This window comes from Bacillus rossius, chromosome 2, assembly GCF_032445375.1.
Source record: "Bacillus rossius redtenbacheri isolate Brsri chromosome 2, Brsri_v3, whole genome shotgun sequence".
Lineage (NCBI taxonomy): Eukaryota > Metazoa > Arthropoda > Insecta > Phasmatodea > Bacillidae > Bacillus > Bacillus rossius.
In genome coordinates this window covers 121,453,805-121,477,790 of record NC_086331.1, presented here as the reverse complement: position 1 = coordinate 121,477,790, position 23,986 = coordinate 121,453,805, and the positions used below count along the sequence as shown (strand labels likewise).

The following is a 23,986-nucleotide window of genomic DNA, read 5'->3' as shown; positions in this document are numbered from 1 at the left end:
TCGGATGGGCCATGGCTAGGGGCGCGTTCCGTTAGCGAGGTTGGATACTGGCGGTTGCAGGTCGGGCTTTAGGGTGGCCTTCGGCCGGACGACGTCAGTGTAACCGCTAGACGTCGCCAAGTGTTGGTGAGAGTTTTTGTAGCGGGACTTAACCGCAGAGCGGACGTGTAGAGCGTACCGTGTAACCAAGCGGACCCCCGGTGAAGCTCTTAAATTAAATGTAATTCTCACCATCTCGTGTACAATCATTTTCCGTAGTCTCCCATCCTCCACACGGCCGAGTGGCCTTCACAGCCAAGGGAAAGCCATTCAGGTTAGATTCAAGCCGTGTACATGGCGGGGCACGCGGGAGCAGAGTACCCACGACCCAACATCAATGGCCTAGCAGCCCGCTAGCCTGGCGCCCCTCCAGACAACAATAGCATCGCGACGCCCGTAGCACCCGTCAGGTAACCCCCGGGCCTTTCACAGAGGTCGGGTGACGGCAGTATATATTGTTGGAATGTGTTGCCATGTTGATTTTATTTTATAAGAAGTTTCTTAAACAGGAGTTGGGAAAAATTATTTTGGGTTGTACCGTTGGTACTTAGATCGTAGGTGCTTCCTCTATGAAAAAATTTATGTGGGAAGCGTTATGTGAAATGTGTTTTAATAAAGAACTGAAGTATGTGGACTGATACAATATTCTCTCATTCCTGCATATTATGGCAATAATCTTACAGGTTATGGGCCCAGGCAGTGCTCTAATAATTTGAGTGAAAATATAATAGGTGGTTCAGCGTGAATGTAATTATTGCTGTGGTATCAAGATGGCAAATAAAATGGAAGATATTGAAAAGTTGAGAGAAGACAATTGGTTTGCATGGTCGCGAAGAATGCAAGCGGCACTAAAGCAAAAACGATGGTGGGATGCTATTGAACCGGGATATCATCACAATAATGATGAAAATTTAACACCTAAGCAAGTGGCGAAAGATAAAGATGCACTCAACTACATTATTCAAAGAATTAGTGACTCGCTATTAATTGATGTGGAAACATGCGAACGAGCCAAAGACGCATGGCTTACTCTGCGAACGGTATGTATTGATTTGGATCCTCTACATGTTGTAACAACACTAGAAGAGATGGTAACGTTCAAAAAAACTAGTGACATGTCCATGAGAGAGTATGTAAATAAAGTGTTGGTGTACTGCAGAAGGTTGGAAGAGAATGAACTAGTGTTTACCGATGCTGCGCGAGCTGCATTCTTACTTTTGGGGTTACCTAGATCCAAATATGGGTCACTAATAAGAAGCATTCATTTGGCAGATGGTCTTAACCTACAAAACGTGAAAAATAAATGGTTGTTAGAAGAACGACAGGAGAGGCTGGAGCGTGATGAAGATGAAGCCAAAGCATTCACCGCAAGGGCAGAGAGAAGTTATTACAGACAAGACAGCAAGAAAAATTGGCATGGTAGCAGGGATGATGACAGAAGGCCAGATGAAAGGAAGACATTTGAAGCCAGAAGAGACAGTGACAGATTGGCAAAAAGAAATTATCATGAAAATAGTGGGCCTATGCTGTGTTTTGCCTGTAGTGAACCAAACCACATCGCCAGGTATTGTCCAAATATGAAGAGAGAACTCTATGGTGACCAAGGTCGACAGCAATATCAACTTGGCATGACACCGAGGGATCAACAGCGACATACTACATATTACCCAGAGAGCTTGAAGGCTAAAGCTCGTACGGCTGAGATGCAAGATCAAGATAACTGCAGGAGGAGGAACGATGACAGTAAGCAGGTTGAAGGTCATCATTCCGTGGTGAAGTATAAAGCATTGAATGTTAAAGGGGGGAAAGCAAATGGCCAAGGAAGTGGTATGTGGCTAATTGATAGCGGTGCATCTCATCATATGACATCAAACAGGTCAGTCTATAGTGAGTTTGTTCAAGCAGAAGGACAAGTTGAAATAGCAGTTGGAGAATTTATTGCAGTAGTTGGTAAGGGTACAGTGATAATGAAAATGTCAGACAAAAGTGGTGGCTGGACAATTAGTCTGAGCAATGTTATTTATGTACCTGAATTAAGTGGAAATTTATTGTCTGTGAATCAACTTGATCTGCAAGGGCTTGAAGTCATTGTTAAAAATAGATGTGTGAAAGTTTATGATAAAAATGACTGTTTGTTTACTGGTCATAATGTTAGAAATGAGCTGTATGTAGTAGAGTGTGAAAGTTACAATGTTAGTGAAAATATTTTAGGGTGTGCTGCACAGATTGAAAATAGTATAGGGGGATGTGTAATGAAAGCTCACAAAGCTGTATTGTGGCACAAAAGAATGGGTCACATGAGCATGTTGCCAAAAGTTTGTGACGTGGAGGTTGAGGATCATGTAGATTTTTGTGATACATGCGTAGAAGCAAAAATGAAACGAAAATAATTTAAAAATAGTGACAGTGAATCTAAGGAGATTCTGGACTTAATACATACAGATGTAGTGGGTAAACTACAACCAAAAACGAATGGAGGTTCAAATTACTTTGTGACTTTTCTAGATGACAAATCCAGGTTTTCACAGGTTACCACATTGGAAAACAAAAGTGAGGTTAAAGGTGCATTAGTATGCTATGTGAACAGTGTAAAGAATCAGTTCAGCAAGAAAGTTAAGTGTCTACAATCAGAACCTTGGGGGGGGGGGGGGGGGGGGGGTATTGGGGGGTGAATACTTAAATAAGGAAGTTGAGAAGTTTTGTAATGAAAAGGGTATAGTACATAGAAAAACAGTAGGATACAGTCCACAGCAAAATGGATGGGCAGAAAGGTTAAATCAGACACTTTTATCTATATCTAGATGTTTGTTGTTTGAATCAGGTCTACCTGCTGCTTTTTGGGGAGAAGCCGTTGAAATGGCCTCTTTTATCAGGAATAGATGTCCGCCAAAGCCACTTAACCTCAAAACTCCATATGAAGTATGGAATGGTAAAGCATTTAGTAAGGAAGATGTTGATAACATAAAAACTTTTGGCTGTGAAGCGTGGGCAGCAACCATACATCATGGGAAGCTGGAAAAGAGGGCGGAAAGGTGTGTGTTTTTAGGTTTTGAACATGGTGTGAAGGGTTACAGGCAGTGGAGTTTGAGGAGAAACAAAGTTATTTTGTCTAGGGATGTTGTGTTCAATGAAAATGTGTTTCCTTTCAAATTTCACAATGAAGAACCAAATACACCCATCCAGCTGTGTAAAACTCTAGAGGTTGAGGATGACATTGGAAATTTGGATGATGTAGGTTCAAGTGAAGTCGAAGGTCATAAAGGAAATTTTCATGATAGCATTCTAGAATATTTAGATACCTGCCCTGTTGTAAACACGAATGATGAACATGTTGCTGGCATTGAAAACATTGAGACTGAGACTAGTGTAGCTGCTGAAAGTGTAGATGTTCACGACAATGATACAAATCCCACTGAAATGGAGAAACTCAATGTTGACCCAAGAGTTGAAGTCAGGAATTCGGAGAGAATTAAAGTACCAAGACAGTCTTCCAACTGTGTGGGTTGTTGTAATTTGTCAGAGTACAGCAATAACAAGGAACCTCAAACCGTAAGCGAAGCTCTTAATTGTAAGGAGAAAGACTTTTGGAGAAGTGCCATGTTAGAGGAAATAGATAATTTACAACTTAATCAAAATTGGATAGTTGTAAAGAAACCTGTAGGAGTAAATGTGATTGGGTGCCGATGGGTGTTCAAAAGGAAATTTAACAAGGAGGGTAAGGTACAAAAATACAAAGCTAGACTTGTGGCTCAAGGTCATACTCAAAAGTTTGGTATAGATTACTGGGAAACATATAGTCCTGTTATTAGAAGAAACAGTATCAGAATAATGTTTGCACTGAGTGTACAGATGGGCTGGGATCTGCAACATGTTGATGTCAATGCAGTGTTTCTAAATAGTGTTTTGAGAGTTCCTGTGTTCATGAAATTGCCTGAAATGTGTAAAGATGATGTCTCAGATGGTGAATATGTCGTTGAATTAAAAAGGAGTATATATGGGTTACATCAGGCTGGCAAAGATTGGAATGATCATGTCTCTAATATAATGCTCAGTCTAGGGATGAAACAGTGTGTTTCAGATCTATGTGTTTTTTCTCTCTTCAAAAAATCTAATTGTTGGTGTGTATGTAGATGATCTGATATTGTTGGGTGAAATGGATGCAATTAATGAGTTTAAGATCAAATTTGGTAATCTGGTTGAAATAAAAGATTTTGGAAGTATGTCAACCTTATTTGGATGGGAAATTTGTAGAGATGGAAAGGATTGCCTAACTGTGAGTCAGTCAAACTACATAGCCAGTGTATTGGAAAAATTTTCTATGAGTCAAACAAAAGGATGTTCTTCGACATACTTGGAAAGCTTGTCAGCCAACTCTGACAATGAACCTTTTGATCAATCTATTTATAGGGAAGCTATAGGCTGCTTGTTGTACTTAGCTACATGCACTAGACCGGATATTGCCTTTATTGTAGGAAAATTGAGCAGAAAGTGCCACAACCCAAGTGTTACAGATTGGCGGGGTGTTAAACATGTTATGAGATACCTTGTTTCAACCCAAGATTATAAATTAGTGTATAGACGTGACAAGGGTTTTGTAAGTAGCTATTGTGATGCAGATTGGGCAAATGACAGTGATGCAAAGTATGTAAGTGGATATGTTATATTTATAGGGAAATATCTTGTTGCATGGAAAAGTAAGAAACAAGGGGAAATAGCAACTTCCACCACACATGCTGAGTATATATCCATGTTCGAGGCATCAAAAGAGTTGGTGTGGATGAAAGAATTTCTGTCTGAATTAGGTATGGGACTATGTATACTGATGGGTCATATGTTTTGTATGTGGATAATCAGTCTGCTAAACAAATAGCTGAAACTAAAAGGGTAGCAGAAAGAACAAAGCACTTTAAAGTAATGTATCACAAAATAAGAGAATACATAAATGATGATACTGTTATTCTTAAGTATGTTCCATCTGGTGAAAATATATCAGACTTATTAACCAAAGGTTTAGCAGGTCCAAAGACCAGCACATTTTCAAATTTGCTGGGTGTTCATAATAAATAAAACAAACAGGCAACAAGGGGAAGTGTTGGAATGTGTTGCCATGTTGATTTTATTTTGTAAGAAGTTTCTTAAACCGGAGTTGGGAAAAATGATTTTGGGTTGTACTGTTGGTACTTAGATCGTGGGTGCTTCCTCTATGAAAAAATGTATGTGGGAAGCGTTATGTGAAATGTGTTTTAATAAAGAACTGAAGTATGTGGACTGATACAATATTCTCTCATTCCTGCATATTATGGCAATAATCTAACATATATTACACTCATGTCTTACCCATGACTCGAACCCAGGACCCCTCACACTGTAAGCCATTGTGCAACTGACTATCCTACGGAGGTCGGCAACGAACTCTTAAATCTCTATAGGAATTTTGATTCTGTCAGCAAAAGAGGCGGCGGAATAATCCCGACAGTTTGTGACATAATTCCGATGTATAATTCCTCTATCTAGTGTTCAAAAATAGGGTTTAGCAAATCTCTGTCAGAAATAAGCAATTCCGCTAGCCGAATTATTCCAACAGCGTCAAGAATAGGGGCCCTGGTGGAATTTGTCATGATTACATGTGAGACAGTGCATGGTGAAACACTATAAGACTAGTGATAGGGGATGCACATGTTCTGGCCATGTCTGAGACTATATAATATTATAGTCTGGGTATGCGGCCGCAAATTTGTCTGAATAATTGTCTAGGACTCGTGTCATAATTATTTGAAGTGTTGCTGGTTTGTCTTGGAGGCCGAAAGGATTTCTGCATAACGGAAATCTGTCTGTTCGGAATCATAAAAACAGTTTTCGGGCGGTCTTCAAGCTATATAGGCAGCTGCAATACCCTAATTTTAAATCAAGTGACGAAAATATTTTTGTGTTCCCTAGTCCGGCTAGTGTGTCGGAGATTTTCAGAAAGGAAGCAAGGCATTTACCCTCACTATGTTTATCAGTCTAAAGTTCGTGCAAAAAAAACTATCTTCACATTATTTTTCTCTGCAAGTACAATCTGAAATTTGTAGAGGATCTCATTGGGCTCGATTATGCCATTGAACAACATTACTTGGTCCTGGTCTAGAATGGTTTTTCGGCTTGAGTGTCTGTAAATTCCTGGTGGAACGAACATTGGTTCATGTGGATGGGTTGGCATGGCATGTTCAGTTATGGTGGTACATTTTAGGGAGTCCATGGTCATGAAAATGTTACAATAATTTTGGTCAAGGACATGTTGGAAGGTTGCTTGGCACTCGTGAGGAACTCCATTTCTAATTTTTCTAGACTGACCTTGTTTTTAGTCGCTGGTGGTGGGTATGCAAGTCCGTAGATGGTGCAGTGGCCCTGAGTGGCGATGTGCATGCACCATTCTCAACCTCGATCCTTGCATCCTGCTCGTAGAGACATGCCAGCCCTAAGATGACATCGTCTCGCAAGTCATAGATCACCAAGGCAGTTTCAACCAATCTCTGATCCCATATGTCCATGTGCAGCATCACGATTCCCTGTGTGTGGCAGGCATCCTGGGTAGTGGCAAGCTAGAGTCGGGCTGGCCTAGGTTCAAACTGAGAAGGCTGGAACTGAGAAGGTTCAGTAAGTCTCGCCGAGATACAGTTGTGGCTGACCAATGTGACAATGAGGGTTTTAATGGCATGACCGTTGACAACAACTGAGGTTCAGAGTAGTTTATAATCTATGGCTTCCATGAAACCCAAGAGAGGTCCCATTGCCATTGACCTCTTGTTATCTAGAGGAGTAGGGGATGTGGGCTGGATTAGTTCGCTGTTCCCTGCCACCCTTTTCCCGACTGCTGTTGTGCCTCGAAGTCTGGCCGAACTTGTTCTACACAGTGTATTTGTGGTGCCACTTTAGTCAGCCGATTCTAGTAATCAACACCACTCATCTGCTGGCTCCAAGCTTCAGCGCACAATCGCACATATCACATGTTCGTATGTACAGGGCTGGTAATTAAGGTAGCTTTACTCTCTCTATCTCTCTCTCCTCACACTCTTCGGAGCCTTTTTCACAGTTCGGAGGGTTATATTTGGTAAAGAAAAATGTTAAAGTTGATGTCACCATATGATAAGGGCACGTGAACTTAGTGGAGACTCCTCTCAAGGAAGGATGTTACCTGTATAGGAAACGAGATTCGGACACTCCCTATACACTTACCGACATTACCAAGGTCTGGTCCACTCATGGCATTGGGCACACAATAAGTACCTATAAGATTTTACAGTGGGCTCTTAAGATGTCCCAAATGCCTGATATCTGTGGCTAGTCGGCACATGGCCAAAAAGTAACACGGTTTCTCAAACACATATTTATTCTCATTGCCAAATTTTCAACTCACTTTTGTATAGTTCTTGTTTGAATCAGTTATAAAGCCTTTAGGAAACCAATCGGTTTAAGAGCTGTGTAAGCCACCCTCATGGCCACACTGAAGATCTCATAGTTAGATTTCAAAGTGTAGGTTAAAAATAAATAATAATTATTTATACAGTCTGCCAATCGAGGCATGCACCTATGACATTAAGGCTAGTATTCCAAGATACAAAAATGAGGGTTTATGTATTTAATATGTTACACCTGTACCCTGACCATATTCCTAGTGCAGGAGAGGACACGGCCAGTACCTTATTTTAGGCTAAAGATTTTGGTGTCTTATCCATTGTCGATCTGTTGGCCAAATAATGCGCATGCGCAGAGCTCACTTTTTTGTTGGTTAAGTCCTAATGCCGGACTCTTCTGATACTATAAACTCATATAATTCAATTTTGTAAATATTGGGGGATATATGTACTATACATATTGGTGTGCTAAATGATACTTTATGGTTGCAAACTATTATGGAATACATTTTGTACACTTGAATGGTCACAATAAGAAATAATCACAACATTAAAAGTAGGTACTTGAGAAAATTAAAATAACACCATTTATTTCGTCCGATGTTGCTGCTATTTCCAGGATTTTGGCGGTAACAGGTATATCGATAGTTGCCAAACATCTGCCAGGTTTCTTTTTACGTTTACAAACTGTGAGAGCCAGCAGAATATTACCATCGTCGGAATCATCGCTTGAATTCCACTGCATTTGTCTTTACTACATAGTAAACTGGACTATTCTGTCTGGCCACCTGGCGCAGCGAACATAGCAAACAACGCAAATATAGCCAACATCGTGAAGTTTCCTTTGTGGTCTCGGCTTTACACAGAGTGTTTAAATTGTATTTATTGTTTGTATTCCAAAGAGTATTTTATAACATATCCGAAAATGCACGAATATGCTCGAACGGGAAAGTCGATTATGACCAGTGAATAACTTGGCTACCCGTCCGTGACAACATTTTTCACCATAGATGTTGGAAATGACAGCTGTTATGTTTTGCTCTCCGTGAGCTGACGTGTAGAAGTGGCGGTGTTTATGTATGTTGGTTAGCTGTTTACTTGCGGCAAAATTCAGACGTAATGGGAGGCCAGAAATTCCAATATGATGAAAGTGGAGGCACATTTTTCTATTTTCTTTTATCTTTTTTAGCGTTATTATTAATTCCTGCAACATATTATTGGTGGCCTCGGAAACAAAAACAAGGTACGGTTATTTATTGTACAAATCACACTGGCTCGAGTAGAAAGAATCAGTGTTAAGTATTTTGGTAATTCCGAAGGTGAGTCAATTTTCTGGGAAATATTTCAATTTTTTTTTAAAATATTTCCTGACATATTTTTTAAATCTTTTTCTAAGAGTGCGTTGTGATAACGTAAGTAATTTAGGATTTAAACCATTGGCTAGGTTAGGTGTATATATTACAAATTTGTGTTATGGTGTGTATGTTGAGATAAATTCTCCTTCTGCTTCAAAATTTTTTACAGGCCAGGTTAGCTACATTAAAATACAGTACTTAAAAATATTGTGGATGGTTAATAGGTTAGCAATATTACAATACTTAAAAATTATATGATTGTTTGGTTAGGTTAGCAGCATTGAAGATAATGTAAAATCATTTCAGTATTTGATTAGGAATTACTGATTTAAAATGTAGTAAGCTTATCATATGTAACCAATTGCTCTTATTGTTGTTTAGTTTTTTTAATGTAGCTAATTTAACCGAACTGACTGTACATGTTAAAAGTATTTTTAATTTATCTAATCCAAGCCAACAGTCCATTCTCATGTAACAAAGATTTGTAATATATAAGGTAATTTTCTTACATTGTGGCTTTTCCAGAAAATAATAATAAAATTCAGAAAATACTTTTTTCAAAAACAAGAAATGTTAGTGTATGAGAAATCACCATTTTTAGCTTACATTATAATACCTATGCATTGATGCAGCCATCGCCATAACTGTTTTACGTTCTTATGCATGGACAATTACAGAATCTGCCATTCCGAGGCAGCATTTGTGTATGTTCGGAATAAATATTTTAAATTTGTTACTTTGTGAGAATTGTCTTTTGGAATAAGGTTAGCTCCATTAAAAATATTTCAATTTATTTTGGATGGTTAGTTAAGTTAGTATATATTTTTAAAAACATTTTAAAATTATTTAAAGTTTGCTTAGAAATTACAACGAAGCATAGCAACCAGTTCGCACAAGTCCATTCAGAGGCCCGAATATTTCCGAAGTTCACAGAATGTTACCAAAGTCCGTAGCTCGCACAAGCAACTCAGTAGCACACATTACAGGATAAATACGTACATGAAAGATGCCCATGTTGTTATTCATATTTCATAGGTTTATGTGAAGGAGAAATTAGAAAATAGTCAAGGTACTTGAAAAATACTTAAAAAAAAGTTTGGACAGTTGATAAGGTTAGTATAGCTACATTAAGAATATTGTGAATGGTTGTTTAGGTCATGATAGCTCCATCATAAATTGGTTATTGCTTATCAACCATTCAAATATTGGAAAGTTTTTTAAATGTAGCTATACTAATCTAACTAATCATCCACAATATTTTAAGGTATTTTTTATGTAGTTTACCTAAATGACTATTCTCAATATTTGACTTAAGTTCTCAGAAAAATAAACACAGACCCACATGGGAAAGCAAAAAAATAGCGGTGGCCGCATCAATGCACAGATATTGTAATGAAACCTATAAGTGGTTATTTCTCAAAAACCAGTGGGAATTTAGAAATGCTGTTTTCAGGGTAAATATATTTTCCAAATTTTATTATTTTATTTACGAAAAAGCTTCAACACGAGACATTTAACCCAAAAATTATTTGAAAAATTATATGAAAAATTATAAAGCATTTTGGATATTTCAATTTATTTTTCCAGACAAGTGGCTCCAATTCAAAATTACCAGTGTTTCTATTAAAAATATAAATCCATTTTCAGTGAACTGATATCAGCCAAACATTTTGGCTAACACAACAAATCAATCTTTACTATGTCCATCACATTACAATCTTGTGATAAAGGACTGTTACTGGCAGATTTCTCTGTTTGCTAGTCCCCTCCTACCTGGTTGACTGAAATTCATCACGGCCCAGTTTGTGGCCGGGCGACAACGGTACGGCTTGGCTGCATATGCGTGGATCTAAAAAATTTGCTTTTTGTTCTTGAGTAACTACAGCAAACATTAGAGAACAGTACCGGACACAGAGGCATATGTTAGCTACAACATATAACAGTGTTCTTGTGTGTTTCAAGTCAGTTATATAAATTTTGTTAATTTTATGCGCCCAAATATTGTAACAGTAAGCATCACTTTACAATATTGTAAGAAAGAACTACCACACTTAAGGGAAAGTTTGTAAAGTATAATCAAATAAAAATTAAGAATTAGGTTTTTAACAATAAAACATGCATTAAATTTTTTCTGAACTAAAAATGTACATACAGTTAGAAGGCACAGATTAAAATGTATAACCACGCATTCGTACCAATAAATTAAACAACTCGTACAAATTGTTCTAAATTCAAGCAACCACAAAATTTCTAGTGCTTATAAAATATTTACGTGGGTTTAATAGAATACAACAACATAACTTTTTAAAATCGACTACAAATACTTAACTGACTGAAATATATTTATAATGTCAAATACTCTTTGTCAATATTTAACAAACACTTAAAGAATATTTACGTTTAATATACTCTATAGCCTTCCCCGCAACTGAACGAGTAGCTGATGTTTTTAGAACAGCTGATAGCATTGCCTTACCTGCATGCCCATCTATTCCCCCCCTCTTGTTCCATACCCTGCTCCCCCCCCCCCCTTCCAACTGAGGTATGCACAGACGTCCGCTGGTACCAGTAGTGTACTTGTATTTTTAAAAGTAACAGCAATTGTTAATGATAGTTAATATTAAGAGAAAATGAAATTGTTAAATTTTTGGATGAAATTCTTTGAAGAAAAACCTAAAATGTGTTGTTACCCCTCGTCATTATTAGTTTACTTTTCACTTTGAAAGAACTCTGGTAATTTTTTAATTTATTAGCTTCTGAATGAAAAGACTTAAAATGAATTATTTTTCAGTTCTACTGACCTTTGTGGTGTTTATTTTGAGGCAGGAGAGCAATATTGTTAGATTTTAATTACCTGCTAAAGATGTTCATTTCTACTTGATCATTTTGTTTGGTTAGCTGCATAGTTATTATGCTATAAAACAGTTGCTGAAGCAGGTTATAACTTCAGGTGTTTTCGTAAGGGCTCGGGAGTATGTTAAAACTAGTTTTTTTAAATATTATTTCATAGTTAAAAACATGTTTTCTTACGGTATTGTGTATTTTGTTTTGGTTTTAATGTTTTTATAGTGTGGTTTTGATATTATTTATAGCTAACTTCTTTTATTTATGGGTATGGTAAATATGTAGTTAGGCGGTATTTGCGAAAAAAAAATGTTAAAAATCCGAAAATACTTTTATTCTATGTTCTTTAACTTCCTCTTTTCAATAAAAGCGGCGGAGGTAAGAAATTCCAAATACTTTAGGAGATATTAAATTTTTAAATTTCATCATATGTAGTTGAGCTGTATTTGCGAAAAAAAATTTTTAAAAAATCCGAAAATACCTTTATTAGATGCTCTTCAACTTCCTCTTTTCATTAAAAGTGGCGGAGATAAGAAATTCCAAATACTTTAGGAGATATCGAATTTTTAAATTTCATCACAATTATACCAGTGTATTCATGTGGCTTTCACAATTGTTTCTTGTTTACGAGTATCTATTTTTTTATTGGATAATGATGTCACGTGATTGTTCGTGATAGGCCAGAATTAAAATGAACCAATACGTGATTATTTAGTTCATTTATTGTTTAAAACAGTGTTTAATTACCGCCTCCAACTTAGGCGAGTTTCTAACGTTTCTAATTTTAAAGTCTTATTTGTTATTGTTGTGCAAGTAATAAGTAACAAAAAAATTTTACGTGAGTTGTTACTGTTCATCCTTTGTCCCGGTTTGTTAGGTCAGGTCAGTTACATTATAAATACTTTAAAACTAAAGAACCATTGAAATTAATTCATATTATTTTTAATGTACGCTTAGTTTCAAAGTATTTATAATGTAACTGACCTGACCTAATCAACCATTTTCATTAATTAGGCATTCACAAACACATGGCAATAAAAAAAATTGCGGCGATCAATTGATTACACAGGTCTTGTATAGCAAAATAAGAACAGCGATATCTCCTAAAGTATTTGGAGTTTCTTATCTCCGCCGCTTTTAATGAAAAGAGGAAGTTGAAGAGCATCTAATAAAGGTATTTTCGGATTTTTAACATTTTTTTTTCGCAAATACCGCTCAACTACATATGATGAAATTTGGAATTTCTTACCTCCGCCGCTTTTAATGAAAAGAGGAAGTTGAAGAGCATCTAATAAAGGTATTTTCAGATTTTTAAAATTTTTTTCCGCAAATACCGCTAACTACATATTTACCATGGGGATATTTTACAGGTTGTTAACATTGCGTTTTGTCATTTTAAACTATTTTTTCCGTTTGAGAGTTCAAACTTGCTGCAATTGGAGCCATTTTCTCCAAGTGAAATAGTTGAGAGAAGAGGTATTTTACACAATATTTAATTGATTTTATAGGGAACACATTTTTGCACATTCCTATTATTGCTAATGGGGTGAGTTATTTAACTGGTTTTGGGTGTTATGATATAAAAAAAATTTCATGAAGGGTCTGGGTCATTTTCTATGTTAGATTAATCATTCATTCCTGAATTAGGTATGAACAATATTTAAAATTATGATATTTCAAGAACTTCTCATGTAATTAACCATTTAAACGTTTGCCTATGCAGTAACGTGGGCACCACCATGCGTGACTGTGAGTTTCTACTGTGCTTGCAAACAGTTTGCCTTAAAACCAGAACTTGTTGCGAAGCGACAGGTATCAAGTGACGTAACAGAGATATTTGCTGCAATCACATAAACCACTATAAATTTTTTTCTAGCTGGATTCTAGGAATTTTGATAGTGGAGAATGACTTTGAAGTCAGCAAAAATTGTGTGGTTTGCCAATTTTAAAAGAGTAAATCCTACTTAAGGGACAACTATTTCATTTGTTTTAATTTTCTTGTTAGAAATATTTAGTAATATTTCAATAACTATTTTTCTCATTTTTAAAGGCTTTAACCCCACAATTTACCCTGATTCATGTCATTCCTTATGAAATCACGAAGATGTGGTTGCTTGACCATTTTAGAAATTTTTTTTGTTTACCAAATAATTCCCTATTAATCAATAGCTTAGTACTAATTTTATTTAATTTTTTTTATTACCCAATAATTCCCTATTAATAAATAGCTTAGACTAATTTTATTTAATTTTATCTGCCACCATTTTGAATCAAGACTTGATTATCTTTGCTACTGCGTGCAGAAACAGAGCCTTGTAGATGTTTTGATAAAAGTTTATTGTTGGCCTTGTCTTAAAAAAAGTTTCTCTTGTTTTTGCTGATGAAAAGAAACATTTATAGGTTTACATACAATTTATAAAAATATATTAAATAATTTTAGGAATCTGAAGTAAAATGACCTTGACTCATGTGAAAATATTGAACATATTCAGCATTTTTTATGACCCTCTAAGGTTTTGGAACCATAAGACAAAAATTTACATGTAATAACTATGGCTAAAGTATTTTCCTGCTGTGTTGAGTTAAAGTATGGGTGTTAACCATTTCCTGCTTCTTTTTTTTTCCATCAAATGTTTAAATTTTGCTAATTTCAAGGTCAGATATCTTAAAAGGAGGACCGGATAAAAATTTTCTGTTTATGCCAAAAATGCTTGTGTTAATGCTTATCAAAATCTGCAAGTTTCGTTTTGTGGTTCAAACTAGTTTTAAATTCACACGTTTTGAAACACGTGTTAAATTACTATGTGTATTATTCTAACTTAAGAGTTACTTACTTGTTAAGATAGGCAGGACAACATAAATGTTAGAATTTTGATCTAATTATATAACATTTTTATTGAAACTAATAATTTGGGCATCTCTGCAATTCGGCCAGTCAATTTGTTTATTTTATCTTGTTTTATGAGAGACCAGGGGAGATACTCAATACAGGAGAGAAACTAGATGTACAGTGTAGGTTACTTGTTGAACAGGAGAGGTATTTAATAGTTGCTTTATGAAAGAAAACAGACTTTCTTTTAAGAATCAACTTTATTTTATTATTTTATAATTATTAATTATCAGACCTTTTATTAATAATATTGTGAAACTTTATAACAGAAATTTGTAGTTGAATAATAATCTTAGCATTGACTTGAACATAACACAGATATCTCTTACCATAAAAAAACAAAAATTTAAAGGTACCTAAAGGTTTTTGGTTCTTACAAACAAAAATCAGCACAAAATAAACATGAAATCAAAAATACAGTTATTAAATTATAACTCACCGTTCAATGTCAACTTTAAATTAAACAAAAAATCACTCTTACCATTAAAACAATTCTAAAGGAAACTAACAAAACACTAACTGAAAAATTAAAAGGTAAATGTATTTTTTTATGACCTGCTCATAGATATTAATATTCTCATTGAATGCATAGAACATTCACTGTCCTTTAATTTTTAGATTTGGTGCTCGTAGATCTTCTATACTCTGATCCCATGTGATAAATGAAATATCATTATTGTCAATTTTGAAATTCTTTTTAGTGTTATCAAAGATTTTACAGAATATTACTTGAACTTTATCCTCTTCTTCAACACCAGTGCACTTGGCTACATAATGGTATTCTGTATTTCTCTGTAGATGTTTGACCAGCATAACAATTTTTTCCCTGATGTTGAAGGCCTCAGGTCATCTTCTACCTGTCTCATCTTTTTGCAAAATTATGGGTCAGAGAGCTGTGGAAATTCTTGTGTCTTCTCCATGTCATTCTCAGATAGTGATGCTAGTGGTTAATCATCAGAATCAGATATGGATCCATATATATTAGACGTTTAGGATTAATTTTTGAATAATCCAAGGTACCCAATGTAAAATGACTGCAGTTACCAAGGTTGCAGAAACAGCTTAACTTTTCACTGCCAAACGATTGGGAAGAAATACACTTCCAATAATTTGGTGAACTTTTAGTGTGCCTGAAAATGTTTTTATATTTTCTACTGATTCCAGTTTCGTTTCTTGTCCAAAATGTCTGCATCATCAGTGGTAAAAACTTTGATGTTCAGCAAATTTTCTGAAGTGCCTGGGATAAGTCTTCTAACGATGAAATATCGGTGCCACTTGTAGCAAGTCTATCTGCGGTCCTTTTACAAGTTACACACACCCCATCTGGAGCTCCCTTTCCATGGCCGGCCTCGTGATAATTCCACGTAAAACTAAGCAGATTAAGGTAAAACTCTTATAGGTAATGTAAGTTTTGCAAATTATCCAGTCACATTCGGTTGTGAATGTCAAAGTTTTTGTTGAAACATTTTTCAAAAAATTGGCACTTTATTTGGAATTAAGAATATTCTTGACTCCGAAGAACCCCGTCCCTTTTGGCCAAGATGCTTTCGATATTTCTTTGGAACATCTTTTCCCTCGAGTTGGCTTCACCCTTCACCCCGAGCATGACCTTTCCAGATGGTTACTGTAAACAGCTATTGTAGAAATACAATTTTCACATGGTTACTTACTTGTGCTTTATTTACACCATGTATTTGTCAGATCTTTTTTTTTTTTCTTTATCAAAACCCCCCTTTCTGTATTTTTTTTTGTATGACACAAAACTCGCTAATGGAAAATCAAAAATAGTTTTGATAGTTTGTATAGAAAATTTAGCTGTCAGTGACGAAATGTCAATTGAAACACCAGTCGAAAATTGGCACTTTATTTGTAAAGAATTTTATTTTGCAGCGCGTAGAACAGCTGCTATCATCGCTCAATCCCATGCACAAAACTTGAAACTGTGGAGGTTTTTTTTTTTATAATAGGACATTTTTCATTAACACTTAGTTTTAGATATTAAACCCTTATAATATTCTTCTACACAGAATTTAGCTATAAAAAACATTAACTGAATAAACTTATCAAACTGTTGCAGCAGATATGTTTCCAACTAATATTATGTTATGCTTTGTAATATTTTCTGACTATTTTATTTCACAATGGGAGGGAGTCTCCTTTTTTTTTCTTGGGCACGGCCATGTAATCACTGACATCTACATAACCCATTAGTGTAACATTCCACAGATATGTCTATGACACTTTTTCATTGGTGGCTTTAATGTTGTACTTTTGACTTTGTTACAATTGGCAATATGACAGAGAAACACAAAGGTTTTGTGGCAAGATAGTTATTTCTTTTAGAAAGTGAACAACTTAATAATTTTTTTTTTTACTTAAATTTAACTATGTAAGTAGTCTAAATTAAAGTGTTATTATATCATTGAAACTGGTACATTTTTTTATGGACAGCCTGTACTTTTGACATTACATTTAAATTATTTGATATGACTTGTACAGCTGCTGGGAAAATATGCAGTTGCTCTTGTATTCCTTCATTCAGCCACTTTCCTGGCAATAATGGGGTTGTGGCTTAATAATACAATATAGTATATACATAAAGAACCACACACGAAACAACCCTATATTTATTGAAAATCATGTTAAAAATGATGTGACTTATATGTTACTCGCTTGTCTGCAATGCAGAGTATCTGGCTAGTTATGACTGGTGAATTGTGGCTACTCAAGAACACTCGAGGTCTGTTATTACAGTCACTCTTGATACTAGCTTTACGACCCATTGTTATTTTTCTTAGGAATTGACTTAACAATTTTACCCTGCAAAATAAGGCAATGTATATCACCACCGGGAATATCGGCGTATTGTTATGGTGGTTGCTCGCCCGATTAAACGCTGTGCTCTACGGGGAATGGAGATATCCCGGACCAGTGAGTGCATCGCACCCTCCTGGTATGTTTGTCGTGGGATATGGGCATCGGGAGTGACTTTTTGTGGGTGCACCCCGCTCGGCACTCGTTCCATAGTCCAACCAGCGAGCACTACTCACCTGTGCTTAACTCACTCTGTGAGTTGTGGTGACGCCGATGGCTGCATCATCTCCTTCCAGCTCCAAATCACCTCATGAATCGTTGCGTAATAACAAGCAGTGACTACTGTTTGTCAGTGGACAACTTGCTCTGCGAGTTGTGGTGATGGGGACGGCTGCATCTCCTTGCTGCTTGCCACTTGTTGGGTCGTGTATGCAGTGAGTACTACTTGCCCAGGTGCCTGATTGGTCTGCGACTCGTGCTGTGTCTGGTGTCTGCGATTCGTTGCAGGCCTCACTCGTGGCTCCTCTCCTGGCGTGTATCACAGCTTGCCCACTGGTACCTGGCTCGCTCTTTGGAGCCTTCACCTGTACCCTTCCTCTGGTGTGTGTCCCCTCTGCGACTTTCTGACTCGTTCAGCAGTCATGGCCTGCGGGACTTATACCACCAATCCCCTTGGAGCTGTAGCATTGATGTTATACGTGGAAACAGACCAGCATGACAGCTAACTGGCTGACATAACATAGTGCGAAAGCACAGTGGCCTTTGCAACTTCGGCCCTTCTGGTGCATCATGTCAACTCGTAGATGGTGGTAGAGTAAAGTCAGTCTTGCGACTGTTCCTATTTGTACACTCTGGTGCAAACTATTTAATTGCTGGTCGACTATAGTAGAAAGTTCTTTATTGGCCTGGGCAGTGGACACATCCACAGGCCCAGACTCAGGCTCGAACATATCAGAGCTTAAGCATCCACTGAGCCCCATTCAGGTTTCAAGTGAAAGGTGCTGGGGAAAACCGTAACGGTCGTGCATACTCACTTGGTATACTGAAATTTCAAGCATATTCTTCTCATTTAATCTAGAAGCAAGTAATTCAGATGATTCTTTTGAGGGACTGAGGTCCCTTATTAGTTAACTTAACTCATTTTGATTGAAACGCTAGGACTTGATGATGCTCCCTCATAATCATAGTCGCTCCTTCAGTCCTCATTTCAAGAAACATCAGGTAGATGAAACTCATACTCATAGACCTCTGGAATATAAAAGAACGATGGAATAGAAATTTTGCCTAAGTGAGGAACAGGCCGTCTTGAAGATGCTAAATCAGGATATGTCCATTTGCTGTGATTATTTCATTTCAAGCTGGTAATATTCATAATATAAAAATAACAGTCGTAAAAAAAGGTTTTTTGGTTCTCTCCACACCATTGGGACACCAAGTTTGATACATTATTTTTCCACAAGTCCACTGTCACAGGTGTGCAGTATAAGTTTTACACACAATGTGTAAGCAAAGTTTGATAAATAATAACTTTATGTATTTTAGACATTTTGTTTAATGTTGCTCCAGAGAAACTAAAATATATATTGGTGCTCAGCAATAGAAACAAACATAACATTATTAAGGGCTCAGTTCACTGTCATGGTTGTGATTCTGTTTCACTGGAGAGCACTAGTAGTCATGTTTGGTAGAAGACTTATCATCACAGGCATATCATCTTCCATGAAGGTGTGGCATTGCCATGCGTTATATGAAGGTGCATATTTATTTGCGAGTCAAACTGTTCGCGAGCCGCTAGTTCTCATGATTAGGAGGGAAAGACGTCACTTCCATGTTGGGGATATTTCCTATTGGATAGTCTCTTTTGGGAGTGGTGGGTGAGCAGTAGGTCTCCGTATACATACCAACCTCAGTCTATAAGGACAAGGAAAATCTATTAAATCATATGTAAAAAAGAAGCATTTTTAATACTTAGTGGTGCTCTTGTTGTGCATATTAATGCCAGTAACTAATATATATGTTCATGTTGAATGTCTTCCTTTTGTCAAAATATATTTTATGTCTTTATGCTCAAAAAATGTATTTTTATGGCCATGCAAGTGGCATTTTGGTTGATTTTTTTTTTTTTTTTTTTTCATAGGCTAGGTATTTTGTCAATAGTCTGTCATTATGTTGAGGTTTTTGTTTATAACTCACACTCAACATCTTTTCTGGCCAATTTTTGATTTGTGTAATGAATTTAATTAGAATTTTCAAGTTGTCTAGCAAATATTTGTGTGTAAACTATAAACACCTGTCACAAAAACAAATTTGAGTGTAACAGTGCAACCACTTTTAAAATAGTTTTATATATATCCACAATGGAGGTAATATTTTAATATATGTAAATTTTTTTCGCTCAATTATAAAACATACCTTAAAAGTATATGGCTTGGTACATTATTTTGAGGTTGGTAATAGCGTAGGTACAGACTTCAGATAAAAGTTTCATAGCCCCTATCTAGTATCATCCCTCTGATTGGGACAGGATTTTTAGCACAATGAGCTGCTCGCGAACCGCTCTTGGTGATCTACCTGATTTTTCTCTGACAAATACAAAGACAGCATCTTTGTGTGTATTTTATCTGATATCTTTCTGCTCACAAACCTCCAGACTCCATTGTTTGTTTTAACTTGTGCTTCTTGATTTAGTTTCACCATTTTTGAAGTGAAACTTCTTTACAGTTGGTAAAGTAAGGTGAGGTGTTGAAGTATAAATGCATAGCCAAAATTATAAAGTTGAGTGGGTAACGAATAGTGCAATGCGAATTTGTGTACCACACTTAAGCTATAAAATTACTTGCAGAAAACACAGATGGCAACAGCTGCGATTGATGGTATGTTTGCATTATAACACATTTATATACTTGTGCACTAGCACATTTGCATACTTGCTCACTCGCATACTTGCTACTCGCCTGCAGATCAATTCTTTGTTATACCAAACGTATAAAATTTATCATGCTTTCTATTGCTTCTAGCTTTATTAATCAATGAAAACTTGAAAAATAATCCACATAGGATAAACAATGTTTTTATTTCATTGGTTTCGTTTGTTTCCGTGTATTTTTCATTAATATTAAATGTAAATTATTTTTTAGTCTTAATATTACATTTAAAGAGTTCAATCGGCCCAACAATAAATATTTTATACATTTAGCACAAGCCGTGTTATTTGTTTTGAACAAGTGTTGCTATATTTCTAGCATGGTAAATATTTATATATTACATTATGTTTGGATCAATAAGAAGACACTCAATTGTGCAATGAACTAAAATACTTCAGTACACTATACACAAGTGTGGGTCTTATTGACAGTTATAATAAGAGTTAAAATAAACTCATCTGCATATTGTGATGTTTTTCATTGTCTACCTTTATTCCCTTCCCCTTTGAAAAAAGAAGCTGAAGCTGCCCACATTGGGTGTTTTTCAATGTGCAGAGCTTTGGCTGCTACATACTTGTTTAATGTTGACCTCTCATTGCCACCTCTGAGACATTTATTAATAACATTTAGCGATCATTCCATGTCTGTACACACATCACATCTAATTCATGTATTCAAATTAAATTAAACAACTTCTGAGAACATCAAAACTAGACCTTACAATTAAATAATTGTTTTTCGTCAAATATGTTGTGACAATCCAGACCTCCGGCTGGCTCACAATTGATCTAGATTGCACATACATAAAAACTTGAAAAATTATTACATCAGAAGTTGCAGGTAGTCTGGTGTAAAGTTCTGTTTATGACTGTTAAATGACTCAAAACAATTAATGGTGATTCTCAAATAAAATCAATTGAAATGAATTTGGACTTTTATTTTTCTCACAAAAAAAACTACAGGGCCTTTACATGATAGCTCTGAGTAAAAACACTCACTCACTTATGCTGATCGCTACTCACAGTCCTCTGCCTTTATGAAATGTCCCTAGCGACCTCGTTGTCTAGGTACGAAACAACATGGGAACTACGTCCCAGTGAACCAACAGACCATCGGGGCCTGTGCTGTACGTTTGGGGCCTAATTTATAATTCAAACGTCCAAAACATAAAAAGAAAACAAGATTAAAACTTAGCAGCACTTTATTAAAACTCCTTATATTATCATAACTAAAAATCAAATATCTCAATTAATTTGAGGAAAAAAGTACAAAAGTTCATACAGGTAACTAAAATGACTGAATAAAATTCTGTACAAAATTTTATTAACATCCACCAAATTTGTTTTAACTAGCGCATACTTTTAAACCTCACTACTTCCTTGAGTAAAATATATTGTTTAGAAGTTTTGCTGGTAAAAAAAATCTAAGATACAAAATAGAGAAAAACAGAGGTTAAAGCACCGAAGCACATTAAAAATTTAGTTTTAATGGCATTACATAATTTGGCCAGGTGAATCATTAAGTTAAAAGTAAAATAAATATATAATAATAAAAAAGTAAGTAGGTTTTATCTTTGGCTTTCAATAGTTTAAAGTTCTGCAAACTGTAAACAGCTGTATGGCAAATGAGAGTTTTAAAAAAACTACAAAGGAAATGTGTTTGATTATAAATGCTCAAGAAAAACCTATGAAACACTGGAGGGTTTACAATATAATTTTTATATTAGAAATAAAATTGAGATTTTGATTAGCATTAGTTGTTTCATATTATATGTAAAACATATTAAAGTTTTTTTTACTTCCATTTATGGCACTTATTTGCCTGTGTACCCAGCCGCGGTAATGAGGGATGGATATTGGCCCGAGGAGGTTATCTACATCGCAAAGTGGCTCTATGTCTCGGAGGCAAAACCATCCTGGGTATACAGATTCGAACAGGGGCTTGAACTCTGACTTGAACAGGTTATTGAACCAGTAGATGAACTTGGTAATTGAACCCCACTGCGACAGTGTAAAGTATCGCAGTGATAAAGAGTAAACCAGGCGAAGAACAAAAATGGTGGCAGAAGGAAAATAAAAGTCTTTACAAGTGAATAATAGTTTGGTGGGTTCCACTTACCACTGTGGGGAGTAATTCAAAATCTACATAATTGCAGCACTAAGACAATCACTACAAATCTGGAGAAACTGGTGAACCATTTAAACCAATTAAAAACAATTTCTTCATGGTAAATAGAAACAAAGTGGATAGGAAAAAAAAAAAAGGAAAAAGACTCATTGTAGTCCCTTATTATGTTTATTTTTTATTCATTTATTTACATTTGTAACATGCCCACTGACATCAGGGAAACTTGTTTGGCGAGCACAATATAAAAACACAGAAACAACAATTACATAAAGAAAACAAATACAAAAGTACAAAACAACACACATACATTAACAAAGACATTGACATATACAAGACATGACAAACAAAACGGAGAGGAATATGTAATATGCAATATAATAATATTTGAACAAGTAGAGACTGATTGCAAAAATAAAAAATAAAGGGTAGCAAATAATTAAAATATAAAATCCTTATCTGTTTTATTAAATTTAGAAATGTATCTATAAGTGAGATCATTATTGTTAAGTAATGTACAAAACATATCAGGTAAACAGGTCGGCTCCACAGTCCCGAAATCTAGGACCCTAAGTATTACACGTGTTAGCTTAATAATGACTGAAGTTTTCATGAAGATTGCAGTAAAGGGGTAAAGGCTGAATATAGTTAAAGACCCAGGGAATAAAGCGAGAGAGAACCGAGAAGCTAGTTGCGTCAAGCCACCTGGAGAAAACAAAAGTGGAAAAGTCCATACAAAACATCAACATTCAATTGAAAAATTTAGAAATATTAACATTAAAAAAGCATAACCTGATATTCTTTTAATATCCTCAAAAAAGTTGTGCCCATTTATTAACTGATTAGCAGTGTATTTATTCTACCACATAACTTTACTTATAATATAATTATGAGTTAAAAAATTTTGGTAAACTTATTAGAGAATATAAATTATTATCACTTTTTTTGTAATTTCCCATGTTCAATTTAATAGCACCCAATTATAGCTGGAAAAACTTCTATAAACTTAGTCTTCATAAAACCAAACAAGCTTAATAAAACTAACTGAGTTATAAGTTAACCATGGTCAGCCATGTGAGTTCAGAGGCTCTTGAACTTATTTGTGACATGAATATCAAACTTTTGTCTTTCTCCATTAAGTCGAAACAATTAATTGTGTTCAATAATACACTACAATCCCCAAAAATGAGTTTAGTGTAGCAACTGAATCAATATTGCTATAATTAAACACTGCGTGTTTGTAACACATCATAAATATTTATTACAGTTTTAAAGACTTTTCTATGAGACTGCATATCTTATCGAGGGCATCATACCAGAAGGGCGTATCAACACTTTTTGCAATATGTTGATACGCCCTTCTGGTATGATGCCCTCGTTATGTTGCATCCAAATATTGAAAATGTATACACTAATATCATCACATATCTCTTCTTCATCTTCTTGGAAAATAAATATTTGCTTTTCCTAATAACAAACACAACACACACATTTAAAATTTTATTTTTTAAAGTTTGTAAAATATTCTGATTATTACAAATGAAATAATTTAATTTATCAACATGGCACTTGCACATGGTAAACAGCTTAAACTAGAAAGCA

At 35.5% G+C, this 23,986-nt stretch overlaps 1 protein-coding gene across 1 annotated transcript in view; it reads left to right on the top strand.

Annotated features, from left to right (window-relative positions):
* Nucleotides 1-8,444: 8,444 nt before the first annotated feature.
* Nucleotides 8,445-23,986, top strand: part of LOC134529711 (translocation protein SEC63 homolog) — a 77,674-nt gene continuing 62,132 nt past the window's right edge. The window contains exon 1 of the mRNA XM_063364081.1: nucleotides 8,445-8,676. Within this exon, the coding sequence (XP_063220151.1) occupies nucleotides 8,553-8,676 (124 nt within the window). The 5' untranslated portion in view covers nucleotides 8,445-8,552. The remainder of the gene's footprint in view (nucleotides 8,677-23,986) is intronic.